The following is a 14,653-nucleotide window of genomic DNA, read 5'->3' as shown; positions in this document are numbered from 1 at the left end:
AATATCAGACGCCGAGTAACCAGATAGGTCCAACTGACCAAGGTAGACTCACCTCAGGAGGGCGAAGATGAGGATGAATAACAAGATAACCAAGGTGGTCATCCCGGTCGAAAATATGTTGGGTTGAGTCACCTAACCGAAGAATCCGAGGTGGGTGTGCACAACAATTGACATTGAACTGTCCTTACGAGAGAGCAAGCATAGACCATCAAAGGTAATTTTCCCCAACCTATTTTTCAGAGAGACGACGGAATTCCCTTGGAGTTTGCAGATTAAAATGGGAAACGATCTGGCTGCATTATATATACAAATATATAGTAGAAAGCATGACTATATCCTCCAGTCCTCCTAGGTACGTGCACAAACAGCATGATTGGCACCAAGAACTAAACTCAATCAAGATCGTGGTAAAAAAAGAAATGGGTACAAGTAATTGGCCGTCGCATTTCTAGGACAGCATTTTTCAAAGAGTACTTAATCTTTTTTTTTTTTTGTCAATACGATAGACCTACAATTATTCTATGCTACGAGGAGGGGGGACTGAAGAGATCCAGAAGAAATCGGAGAAGACTGAACCACCTATCGGTCCAGACGAGTGCGTCTGGAAGCCACTTTAAAGTGGCCTGCCTCATTTTTTGTGGTCAATAGTGGGAGGCAACATCTGATTCCTTGACCTCCCACCTCACCAACTTTGGTGGTGTGGCCACTGAGCTAATCTCAGTGATTCAAAAGAGTATTTATTCAACACCAGCGAAAACATCAAATGGTATGAAAGTGAAAAAGATTTGTAGAAGATGGGGTTCCCTCAACTGGAGGAAAAGTTTTAAGTCCAAGATCAGAAAAAGGCAAAGACCCAACACCAAAAAAAAAAAAAGAGAAAAAGGAGGACACCTGTTGTTTCCTTGTTCATTCTATGAAATTGTATTCAATTTATTTGATTATTCAACCTGTGCAGCTCCGGCAAGTGGATTTCATAATGGTTGACTTTTCCCACTTTGGCCTGAGGTGGATGGTCACTACATGGATAGAAAGTCGTCCAAAGCTGTGATAAAAGTTAATTTAACTTTCATAAAGCAGGATTCTTAGAGAAGCTAGTCCCCCACTTCGGACATTCAAAAGTTGGAAAAATTTGTGAAATCAAGGAGAGACAACTTTCTCCGTAGTAGTTTCTAGCTAGTGAAGCTGGAAATTTATTCCGTGCTTTCTGAAACTTGAAAAAAGAAAACCAATACCAATAAACTTCCTATTCTGTTTGAATTGCTATTTTTAAAAATATTTATAAAAAATGTATTATAACGATTTAATATATATAAAATAAAAAAAATAAATGATAAATATGTTTATGAAAAACGATCACAATCCAAACAAGAGCAATAATTGGCTGTTGAAATATACAGCAGAAGTGAGTAGATAGTAAACGACCTGCACTAGCTGCCACTTACCAGTTGCTTTTGACGAAAGCTCCGTTGCAGCTAGCATACACAAACCCGGAGTTCCAAAACCAAAAGCCAGATGGGTTTGACCTAAATGCGAACAACGGAACTAGGGCGTGAAGGGACCGTCATCCCCCAGTTTTAGAAATTCATGTTTTCTTTCTTTAAGATTTTGAGAATTCTCAACATTGTCTATACATATATATATATAGCTATTTGCTTGCTAAAAGTTTTCAAAAAAAAAAAAATGCCGTCTTGACTGCGAAGTACGTATAGAAGAGTAGCTAAGACCTAGGAGCAGGACTAAAAGATTTCAAATGCTGTAAAAACCTATGTAGATTGTTTATACTGGAGAGGGAAAAAACATAGTGTAATCCAGACGTCAAACATTACATATCCGTATTACTGTCGTATTAAGTACATATGCAAGTACACTTATAATGGAGGAGCCCAGAGCTACGAGGGACCATTTCCAGGTCAACGGGTAGTGGCACCATGCACGGAAGTCCCGTTTGCGATTTGGTGCATTCTCACTTGTTTGCCCATTTCTGAAAGTCTTGTGCTTGTTGATGTGTACGTGTGTGAAGGAATAATTCGGACTGAATTTATTAATGGATAATTTCAAAACCACTCTCAAGATTTTTGATAACTACACTTAAATTCCCTCTAATATTAAAAAGGGATAATTCCAGATAAAAAATGGGGAGTTGGAGAGAGAAACAACTATCTACCATAAATGCCCTGATTATCTTGCATTAGTGATTTTATCAATATGACTAAATACTAATTTGCCTATAAACACCTTACACGGGGTGATCTATGAGGTACAATCAGTTTACAAACATGTACATTATGTTAGATGTTAGTTACTTGCCTGTTTCTATATTGGTTAAAGGTTTCTAATTTATCGTTTAATTGTGTTTATAACTAACTTCACCAAATTTGTCCTGATAATCACGAAATATTAGTTAACTTGTGAGGGTATTTAAGTCTTTTTGGCCATGATGATATAAGAAATGGGACCTGAAATTCAGACAGGGGAGGTTTGTGATATTTTTTAAACCACAGGAGAGGAGAGTGAGACTGTTAGAAAGCTCAGGGGAGGTATCTGAAATTATCCCTATTAAAAATTATGCTACCCTCCCCTTGAATGACAATTTTTTATAACAATTTCAGCCCTTGTCATGAAAAGGCTCCTTAAAAATTGAGAACAAGTACTGACACATGATTTTCTACCAAATTTGCCCTCATTGTATGTAGGAGAAAACATGTACCATCTTTTTTTTTTTATTATGAAATTAACAAAATAAAAAAAGGAAAAATATTGGCTTTCCAATGAGCCCCTCAAGATAGCAAAGAATACATGTAGGAAGTCAGCTTTTGACTATTAAAACCAAAATGTGCCGTTGCACCATCAATTGTAGTCCTGGCAACATATTAACGAGAGCATATGTGAAAAATATGCATTCGATTTTCCAGAGAAGGCATTGTTTGGTGAAGTTAGTTATGACCTTCACCAAGTATTACAGATTCACACATTGACTAGCACAGCAGTTGAAGAACAAATTTGTTTTCTCAAGTTATCACAAGAGCTCAAATCATGGAGGAGCATCATTGAGGACCAAAAACAAAATTTGTGACCGCAGATGCAATGTAGTAATTAGAATTTCAAAAAGTGAAAGAAATTCAAATAGATTATATTTCTATTGCACCAATTGTGACTATTTCAAGTGGTGTAAGGGTAATAAAGAAGAAGAAGTAAGTAGCAGAAGACGATAGCTTGTTTGATTTTTCACATTGGATAAAGGATCACCAATTTAAGGATATATTTGGTTTCTTGAGTTATCTCTTAGTAGAGCTAGTTTGGGTATTCTCAAAATAATGGCACCGTTTGACATCTTGTCTCCTCAAGTTGTTACACCACCAGCTAATTGACATAAAGAAATATAAAAACATTTATATTTGATTCAATTTCGTTTTCTCATTTTTCTTTCAATAGCAGAAAATGCATAACCTTTTTAGGGCAATTTGGTCATTTGGAAGCTATTGAGGGCGACATTTGGTCACATCTATTTGAAAAGGGAGGATTGTGTGATTTTCAATATTATAGGGTATTTAAATGTAATTATAAGAAACCTTAAGAGAGGTTCCTGAAATTATCCCATTTATTAAGCATTTGATGTGGGTTCGGTTTTCAACGAGTTTGAGTTCGACATCGAGCATGAATTAAGATTCAATTAAAGTATCGAATCAAGTTTGAACTTAAACATATTTTGCTCATTAAGGTTCGAATAAATTTTAATATTTTTTATTAAAAATATTTATTTATAGGGATAATTTTAGAAATCTCTCTCGAGACTTCTGATAATTTCATATAAATATCCTTTAATATTAAAAATTACATTGACCTTACATTGATTGACATATTTAATAATAAAATCAACCCCTATCATAAAAAAAAAAAACCTCAAAAGTGAAGCAAAAATACTAGCACATAATTGTCTTCCAAATTTACCCTCCTTGTCTCTAGAAGAAAACAATAAACACTTTTGATGAGGAAAATGACAAAAAAAGAAAAAGAAAAAGATTGCCATTAGTTTGATCCTCTCAGGATAGCAAGAAAAAACATACAATAAGCTACACTTTTGACCGTTAAGCCTAAAAAGAGCGGTTGGTTGTGCAACGGATCTTTCATGCCAAAATATAAGGGTGGTGAAAATGCCAAAAAAAAAAAACTTCATGCCAACTTTAATTGAAGATATTCTATGAACAAAGTCATATGCGACCATCATCAAGTAACACAAAGACACATTCACAAGTATAGCATATAATCTTCTAAGAAGTTTAAATTATATCCATGACAAGCATTTGGTGCCATTAAGATTAACATGATAAAAAAACAATTAATACATAGAAAACTTGTAAGTAGGTTTAAAAAACCAAAAAAAGGTTTGATTTTTTACTTCTAGTGATTTTGATGGAGCCTAAATTGTGGTATATTAGTCACCTTTTTGCACAAATCCATCACCAAATGAAGTATCATGAATGGCTGAGCCTCTAATACCCTGATTTTTTAAAGCTATTTTGGTTTTTCTAAGATAATGATATTACAAGTGCTACTTGGCCCTTTAAGTATATATATCTCCAACTATTTGGTGCCAAGTAACAGAAAAAATTTATATTTTAAAGCAATTTCTTTTTCTCAGATTTTCAATATTTGTTAGCACAAGTTTTTTAGGCCAATTTGGTCATCCGAGGGCTCCTGATGGTGCATTACATGAAAGGGGAGGTCAGTGTAATTTCTAATATTACAGGGTATTTATTTGAAAAAATTCGAGGCAAGTTTCTAAAATTATCCCTTATTTATATTTTTTTGTAGAATTTACATTTATTATTTTATTATGTAGATAGTATTTATGTATTGTGCTTATTTAATATTAAAATTAAATAAATTTTTGAACTTGGGGTCGAATTTGAACCTATTAAATATAAATTGAATCAAACTCAAACTTAAATTTTTAGCTCATTTTGGATTTGAACTCAAAATTGAGCTTAAGTTTAAAAATTTGAATTGAGGTTGATAGTTTAAAAATTCAATTTAATTCGATTCATTTACAACTCAAACTCCTATTGTTTGGATAGGAGTTTATTTGGATAATTTATTTGAGATAATCACTGTAGCATTTTTTGTGATGTGATGTATGCGAGATAAAGAGGTGATTGAAAAAATAAAAAGGTGATTGAAATTTGTAAGATAAATTATTTTATTTCAAAACATCTCAATCCGAACACATGGCAGATTTGCATTTGAATAACATAGTCATAGTTACATAGAATCTATTTAGAAGACAACCAGTAAGGTGTCTATCCATGCCATATTATCCAAAACTAGGTGATCCAAAACTAAGTAATAAAGGATAGCAGCCATCCGAAACTAATTACAACAGCCGAAAAAATTACATGGAGATTCAGCTAGTAAACTGTTACATGTACTAATTTTAAAAAATGACATGGAGATTCAGCTTCATAATTCCAAGTCATCCAAAACTAACTACAACAGCCAAAAATATGATTGGCGTCATAACTGTTTCAGCTCCAAAATAAAATTTTACACATTTAGCAGTAGCTAAGTGATTGTCTTCAACTTTCTTAATTACTGTCCATGAAGTTATCCGGTTCATCGAACAACCTATGCGCTTGCAAATACATTTGAAGTGAGAACCAGCAAAGAGTAATAGCTAATAGTTGAAGACTAAATAGAATTTTTAATGCCAAAAAACATATAATAGTTTCTTTTCTTCTTTTGCCTTTTCCCTGAGACACAACAGCAGCCATCCTGGACCTCCAAAGTTGAGCTTGCGTGTAGGGGCAAGTTTTTAGGTTTGGCTCGAAACGTGACAAAAAAAAATAGCCAACATTTCTATGGATTTTTCTTGAACGTAATTCTGGAGCAGAGGATTGCACATGAATTGTTTCAGTCACCTCATCAGCTTGGATATGGACTGTTAAACAATGAATCATACAGTTAGTAAAAATCCAATGAAACATACTTATCATTAGAAAATATTCATTTGTGTATACTTGAATCAGACTTTGGGGCTACAATCCCATCGGCCTCCTCTTCCTTCTCCATCATCAATCGCTAGAATTTTGGCCAAATATCTCTCAAATTAAAACCCTAACTCTCTTCTACATAAGTCGTTTTCAGTTTTTTGGTATTTTTCCAGAGTTTTATCTCATGTAAAAGGTGATTTTACTTGGCTTTATTACAGCCCCATAAGTGATGTTTCGAAAGTACTCCTTTCCGTTTGGTCAATTTGAGGTCTGCTGGACTTTTGCAATTGGACTTGCATTTTAAGTTAAATTATCTAATTGACTAAGAATAAAATATGGGGATTAGAACGGCACAAGTATAAAAGTATGGGGACAAAATTAGCCATTTTTCCTCGAGTTGATTGAAAACGGATGAGAGGAAATATTTTTGTTGCATGTTTTGGGTATTTTGAGGTGTGTAGTTAAAAAAATTTTGAGAAATTTTTTTGAGATTACAGTAGTTAAAGTTATTAAAAAAACCCAAATTTATTTGTACAAGAGATAGGTCAAAGTTTTTCTTCCCCTCTTTTTCCTCTAAGGATATGGATTAGTCTTCCCCGCTTATTATAGTTTGACTTCATTCGCGGAAGAGAGGAAAAAAAAAAGAGAATAATCCTTTTATCCTCATCACTTCATTCCCACATTTTTAATAGTACATAAAAATCATTTTGTAAATAAAAATCGAAGCGAAAATTTTGGCCCACGTGAAGAAATTAGACGTAAAGCACTTCACTTAGATTATTGCAGTATTCTAAACTAATGTGTTGTCGTCAAGGCGTCGAATAAACTTGCAGCTATCAAAGCTGGCTGGCTGGCTGGCTGCTTATCTTTCACGTTCAATATTCAAGTTTACAATCAAACACCTTTCTCCTCAAAATTTTACAAATCCATGACATATTAGCAGCCATGTATCCAAAAGATCCAGAAAACGTCCAAATCCTGTGCAGTATCTTCAGCTCCAAAACATGTTGCTTTTGTCTGCAAATTAAGCTCCTCACTTTCATTTTGTCGTGCTAACGCATGATTTACTTGGCTTTATTACAGTCCCATAAGTGATGTTCCAAAAGCACCCTTCTCTATTTGGTCAATTTGACGTCCACTGGACTTTTGCTGGCGGTGCTGCCACAGAGGGTCTTAATTGGACTTGCATCTCGAGTTAAGGTATCTAATTGGCTAAGAATAAAATACGAGGACTAAATCGGCACAAGTATAAAAATATAGGGATGAAATTGTCTATTTTTTCACAACTATAATGATGTTTTCATCTTGGGTTTCCAACATGAAACTATTTTGTCCATTGATCTTTATTTTATTTTATTTTATTTATGTATGCTAAAGAGTTTGGGTTTCTCTCTCAAATTCAATTGAGTTTGAGCAGAGTAACACAAGATTTTCACAGTACTATGGTGATTTTAACCAATTAATGTGGAATCACTTTGTTTAACAAATTGTTTAACATGACAGGGTACTGACATATAGAGAAAGCGGACTAGATTGACTTTTAAATATAGAGAGACACAAGATATTAATTAATTACGTAGAATTATTCCGATTACTTTGACAATTGCCCAAAGTCCCTTTCTCTTACAATTACAACGAAGATTCATAATAAGCACATGATAACAGTAGATGAACATCAGCACCCAAAAAATTAAGCTACATTCTTTTCCGGCCGTCATCAATATCCTAAACGTGTAGTTAACTTTATAGACCTCAGATTTTGCACCACCCAAATTTAGGCCTTGTTTGTCAAACAAGTTTTTTTATCCTGCTACAAGTTTTTTAACAACTTTAGTTACAGGCAGCAATATCAAAGAACTTCTCAAAAATTTTAAACTATACACTTCAAAATATCCAAAAAATTTGCGCACTTTAAAAATTTTTTCTGCAACTTCTACAGTAAAGTTTTAGACAAACACCCAAAAATTATAACAATTCAACAGACGAAATCTACAAAGTCAAGGGACTAAGAGAAAGTTGCTAAAAATTTCAAGGACTATTGAGCAATTAGCCGGTGGCGAAAACACAGGGTGACGGCTGAGACGATAGACACAGTAGTACCAACTACCAAATATCTGATGCGAATGCGAACTTTTAAGTTTTAAGACCAAGTCAAGTCAAGCCAAGCCAATTTATACTCTTGGATAATAAAGATGCCCTGAGAAAAATGCAGTACTGCTACTATCACATATTCAATGCAGCAGACTTGCCTTTTTTTTTTAGTCTTACAAGGTATGCTACGCTTTGACGGCTTAGCCCAATGAAAGTAACATTCAAAGTATGAACTATGAGAACTTGAAAAGCCCAAGCAAAGAAGCTAAGATGAGCTGCCAAAAGTTTGTCAAACTGCTGCATTAATTTCTCCATGGAGTACTTAATTGCCACACCAATATCTCTTGCAGTCAGCAATTCAGCGCATGTCGTCGCAAGTAGCATCCATGATCCATCCCCTCCTGTTCTGGTCAACATGCATACGCTGGATATCGAACACCTCCCTTTTTTCTTCCAAAATAAAAAATTTTTTTTTTAAATTTATTTACTAGCCTACCATGCACAAGGAAAGGTATAGTAGTCATGATCATGCAACATCTATCTTATATAAGTAGACGCGCGTCGCCTAGTGTGGGCAGTCGGAGGAGGAAGATCAAGAGCCACAGACAAATTAACTGAAATTCTGTACTGTAGAGAGGTGGCTAATTAAGCTAGCTTGGAACCATGAGCAGAGAAAACCTGGGACAAGGAGGCAACGTGGTGGCTGAGGCTGAGGTCGACCAAGCGACCTCCGCTCCAATAACCCCTCGACACCCGCCTTCCATAGCTCCGTCACCCCTAGTAGTATCGGCTCCTCCCTCCCAATTCCACTCCCCTTCTCTGTCTCGATCACCTCTTCTCACTTCTGAAGACCATCCAGCCGGAGCAACCAAAACCCCTAACACATCTCGACCCCCGCCGTCCACAGCTCCGTCACCCCTTATAGTATCGGCCCCTCCCTCCCAATTCCACTCCCCTTCTCTGTCTCGATCACCTTTTCTCACTTCTGCAGACCATCCAGCGGGAGCAACCAAAACCCCTAACAGATCTCGACCCGCCAGTCGATTTATTACTCCTCTCGGAAGCCCCCTCAGGAAGGCTTTAAGACTTACAAAGCTCGACCCCCATGATGCTTGGCTCCCCATCACCGAGTCCAGAAACGGGAATGCCTACTATGCTGCCTTTCACACTTTATGTTCTGGGATTGGAATTCAAGCCCTTGTTCTCCCCGTTGCCTTCACAGTTCTTGGATGGTGAGGACGATGATGATTCACGCATGCATACCATTTCAAATTAATCGAGTCCAACTGACTTTAACTCATAACTTGCTAGCTAGTTAATTAATTACTCTGCCTGTTAATTAATTTGCAGGGCATGGGGTGTCATTTGCTTAACGTTGGCGTTCATATGGCAGCTTTACACTTTATATCTGCTGGTGCAGCTCCATGAAAATTATGAAACTGGTATCCGCTACAGCAGATACATGCAGCTTGCTAGCGCAACTTTTGGTGAGTTCTTAAATTAATATAAACATCTAGAACCAACAGCTACATCAGATATATGTTTTGAATCAAAATTAACGCATTAGATAGAGTCGTAGAAATCAATTTCTGCATCCAGAAAGGTGTTGGAGGGGGGATGTATGGGCCCTAGACCTAGAGGGCTGAACGATCTTAATCGCCATGAAATTTGATAAAATTCAGGGAACAAACTGTCGAAGTTGCTGGCGACATTCCCGATCCTGTACTTATCGGGAGGAACCTGCGTGGCCCTGATCGTCGTTGGTGGCTCGACATGTAAGATGTTGTACCAGACGCTGTGTGGATGCGCGGACCAGCCGCTGACGACCGTGGAATGGTACTTGGTGTTCACATGCGGGGCAGTCGTCCTGTCTCAGCTGCCCAACTTGAACTCTATCGCCGGAGTATCCCTTATAGGGGCCATCACCGCCGTTGGATACTGTACACTCATGTGGGTGGTGTCGGTCAGTAAGGGTAGGCTCCCTAATGTATCCTACGCTCCGGTCAAGGCCAACTCAGATGTTGCTAGGGTTTTTGAGCTCCTCAACGCACTGGGTATCATTGCTTTTGCCTTCAGAGGCCATAATCTCGTACTAGAGATTCAGGTGAGCGTTGATCACTACCAAATTCATATTAATCCACTAATCATTAAATAAAAACAAATGAATTTTCCAAACATGCCACCCTTTCATTTCCGTGTCTTTATTTGTTTTTTTTTTATTTTGCAAATAACATCCAAAGTAATGTGGAATTTTTTTTTTTTGGGGGCTGCTGTTGCAAGAAGTCATTCGTCTTTCCGTAGAATACTTGATGATTGATTGGACTTTTTAGTTAATAGTAGTATAATAAAGAGATAGAACTGATTTGATATTTGAGTCTTCTGGCGACAAGTATGAAGCATCATCATCTAGTACTTCTTGGGATCATTAAACAACTACATGGGTTGACTCCAAACCTAGAATGACGAAATGGAAGACGCGTACAATGCTGATTTTTTATGGTCTGTCTAATTGGTGGTCATAAATTACTTTTTTGGTGTCATAGTTTTTAAAATATAAAGTTAGTTAGAATAAATAAATAAATAAATATAAGAAAGTAGGTAAGACAGTAATTATTAATACATATATATTTTAAATTTAGTGAATATTGGTTATGTTAGCGAGTGATGCATAGACATTCGTTAAAAATTTAATTTTTTAGTTATTTATTTTTTGTCAATTTTAATATTAGACTTTTTGTTGATTAATTAAACCTAATTTCAGATGAAATTCTAAAAGCCAGCAATTCTTGGAACCCAGTCAGGGATTTAACTACCCAATCCAAATCCCTCTCAGAAAAACCGATGTGGGATAACTAGCCTAAGGGGGGGAACTCTGCTGCTAAGTGGGATATTACCACCCAAGAACCCAATTCGAGGAGCTAGTTATCTTTTGTTAATTTCAGTACTAGACTTTTCGTTGATTAATTAAATCTAATTCCTGATGGAACTCCAAAAAGCCGGCTAACTCTTGACTTAGCAAATTGTCGGTGATGGCTCAATGATCCCAATGCATGTATAGGTGCAGAAGTCTTTGGCTACCTAAGTAGGACGTATTTGACTTTTGGCTGTCGATATTTGACTTTTTATACGATGCCATGTCATCAGCTGCTAAAAATTAGTAATAAAAAAATCTTTTTAAATCTTACATTAATTGCAGGTGTACCCTTTTAATAATTGCAAGAATAGTATAATACTGCTGCTAAGAAAAAGGAATTGTTTGGTTGGTTGATGCAGGCTACGATGCCTTCGAGCGAGAAACATCCTTCTCGGGTGCCGATGTGGAGAGGCGTCAAAGTTGCATATGTAATTGTGGCGATGTGCTTGTTCCCTCTCGCTATTGCTGGCTATTGGGCATACGGTCGCGCGGTATGGAGGCAAACTTAATTTTAATTAGCCATTTTCTGCGTTATTACTCTATATGCATGTTATCACTAAGAGGGAGGGATTTAATATTGCTAGCATCTTGACCCGTAATATGCATAAATTTATATTTCAACCTCCAAATTGAAGAGTTAAAATATGAAGCAAAATAAGAAATTTCATAGCTTGCAATTTAGTTTTACGCTTTAAAAACAACTTATTACTTTTGCGTTTCAAAAAAAAAAAAAGCGCCGGGTTTAGTTATTCATAATATAAATTTGGATTAAGTGGTGTCAATCTAAGAAAAAGTTTACAATTGATTCCGTATTCATCATCGTAATATGAAAACTGTATAAAACCAAGAATTGACCGCAATGGTTGCAAGTATTGTTATCTAGAAATGCAAATGAAAAATTGAAAAAAATAATAAAAAGAGATTTAGAATATAAAAATCACATGGTAGCGTTACATATTTACATATGAAGAAAACAATCAAAATACACAAAATAATCAATAATAACCTAGGTTATTCTTAGTGGTTGGATTTTACACTCTTATTCAAATCTAATTAGGGTTGAATTTAGATCTGACACGTACAAATTGAATAGATATAGTTTACGGTCAAATGTTCTGTATCTTTCTCTTAAACTATGTTGTTATCTATTTTTTATATTTGGTAGGATTGGTATTGTTTTTATTAAAAATAAAGATTTTAAATAAAAAAAATTCCCACTTTGAAGGCTAGTAGGACTTTGTTTTAAATTTAAGTTTCAAGAATAGTACCAATCTTAATTTTTTAATCTTACATATTTATATATATATAATTTGTCTTTTTAGTTTGGATTACTAAGTTGAACGGTAAAAGAAGAATAGGGAGTTGGAAGTATTATGATATGACCATCCTAATTAAAAATGCCTTATGTAATTTATATATATATATAGATTATAAATTTTTATTTTTTTTGGTTGGGGTACTTAATATTTTTGGTTGTGTTTGACAGATTCCTGCAAACGGAGGAATGTTGGCAGCAATATATGCATTCCACAGTCGAGACGTTGCAAGATCCGTCCTAGGGCTGATGAGTTTCTTTGTGATAGTCAACGCCTTGAGCTCCTTCCAAATCTATGGGATGCCAATGTTCGATGACATGGAATCCCAGTACACCCAACGCTTCAAGAAACCATGTCCTTGGTGGCTGAGGGCTATTATCAGGGCTATGTTTGGTTATGGCGTCTTCTTTGTGGCGGTGGCCATTCCCTTCCTGAGCAGCATGGCCGGCCTCATTGGAGCAATTTCCCTGCCCGTCACTTTGGCTCATCCCTGTTTCATGTGGCTCAAGTTCAAGAAACCAAAAAAGTATGGTCCCATCTGGTGGCTGAATTGGACTCTGGGCCTTGCAGGGATGGCTCTCAGTGCAGTTCTCAGCGCTGCTGGTGTTTATGTTATCATTGACACCGGCATTAAACTCAGCTTCTTTAAGCCCCAGTAACCATGTACAGTACCCAATAATTCAAGGGGACTTCTGGGAAAAACCCTTTTTTGGGTTTTGGTATTTGTTTTGTGTTTTTTTTGGGGTGGGGGTGGGGGAAGTAGAATGGAACCAGGTGCAAACAAACACCTAATAGCCTTAAAGATATAGACAACATTCAATTTTATTGGCTAATAGTAAGTATTATTTTAGTGAAGCGAATAAATTTTTGGATTGTATTTAACATGTGCCTGCTTTTTTTTCATTCTTATCAATCAAGAAATTAAATTTCTGGGTAATTTTCTGATCATATTAATAGTATTGTAGAAGATCTCCTTTGCAACTTCATTTGCTGCACCTGTTTTGGGTACAATAAAAAGATTGGATTGGGCCGTCAGAGTCCGAATGTTGCGTAATTTAATTTTCAGGTCGCTTGCACCCGAGTTTCGATCTTACGTACATCAAATCGCAGCCGAGGCAAGAAATTACCAAACTTAGCAATGCCTTTTTTCATCGCCAGGGAACTGTTTTCATCATTCTTTTGACAATTTTGCTACAATGTACAAATAAATGTGAAGAAGAAGAAACGGGGAAAATTATTGTGGATGTTACCCGATGGTGGGCGTAAAGTTTTGAGATTTGATGGGTAGCACTTAAAATGAATGCGCAGCAAAGTCATTAGTGGGAGGGGATTGTATAAGCCATAGCCGGATGGGCTGATGGCACTTGGCTTGCTTTTTCCTTCTGATCCACCAAAGCCATTAGTCTTTGGTTGCTGATATTTAATAGAGTGTAGTATGTCGTTTTTCTAAAACCCCCCACGCCCTGCCCATCCCCCATCACCCAATTATATATATACATACATACACATATATATATATATATATATATATATATATATATATATATATATATATATATATATATATATATAAAGCAAAGCCATTAGTGGCAGAGCATTGCGTGCCATAATGTCTCCCACATTTTTGCTTTATTGTTTGCTTGTGTGACGATTACAAGATGACGTCCCTGATTGACTAGTAGCTTGGGTGGCGGACACGATAATATGTCTCTAACATTCATGACATTTTATGAGTAAAGCTTATATGCAGTGACAGTCTATATATTATGACGATTGGATACATAACACATATGTAAAATTTGGATTTCAAATTCAAATTCAAATTCTGTGTCATGCATCTAATAGTGAAAGTGCATACACTATTAGTGTATATTAGAAGATTAATTCCAATGTTATTTATATTATTTGAAAATAATCGGGAATGTAATATGCCAGGGCTAAAAATACCTAAAAGAATATAGGATAATGATAAAAAAAAATGGCTAAGAGTGATTTTTAACTCTTAAAATTAGAGCGTCTGCCATTTTTATATATAAATGCTCATATAGGACTGTCAATGGGGATGGGTTAGCCCGAACTCGGCTCGTTCGACTCGAGAAAAAATCCGATGAATCCGACCTTTTAGTGAGTCGGTCTGAGTTTGAGTATAAAAATTAGATCCAAATTAAATATGAGCCAAGCTTGGGTCTCATTAAGATCAAACATGATATAGGCCCGACCCTTTAATTACTTATGTATATATAATATTTATATTTTGATATTATGTATAAGTATATATCCAAATATATTATTGCTAAATACTAAATATATACAAATTACAAAACACAAAAATACATTTGAAAACT

General features: G+C 35.8%; 1 protein-coding gene across 1 annotated transcript; it reads left to right on the top strand.

Annotated features, from left to right (window-relative positions):
- The first annotated feature begins 8,469 nt into the window (after positions 1 to 8,469).
- LOC113707820 (lysine histidine transporter-like 8) lies at positions 8,470 to 13,245 on the top strand. Its single transcript, XM_027230144.2, has 5 exons — positions 8,470 to 9,310; positions 9,429 to 9,565; positions 9,761 to 10,182; positions 11,352 to 11,483; positions 12,479 to 13,245. Exons 1-5 carry the CDS (start codon positions 8,742 to 8,744, stop codon positions 12,965 to 12,967), a joined length of 1,749 nt encoding a protein of 582 aa, XP_027085945.1. The 5' UTR covers positions 8,470 to 8,741; the 3' UTR covers positions 12,968 to 13,245.
- The last annotated feature ends 1,408 nt before the right edge of the window (positions 13,246 to 14,653 follow it).

This window comes from Coffea arabica, chromosome 9c (genome assembly GCF_036785885.1).
Source record: "Coffea arabica cultivar ET-39 chromosome 9c, Coffea Arabica ET-39 HiFi, whole genome shotgun sequence".
NCBI classification, from domain to species: Eukaryota; Viridiplantae; Streptophyta; class Magnoliopsida; order Gentianales; family Rubiaceae; genus Coffea; species Coffea arabica.
The sequence above is the reverse complement of the archived record's forward strand: the minus strand, read 5'-3'. Positions and strand labels throughout refer to the sequence as shown.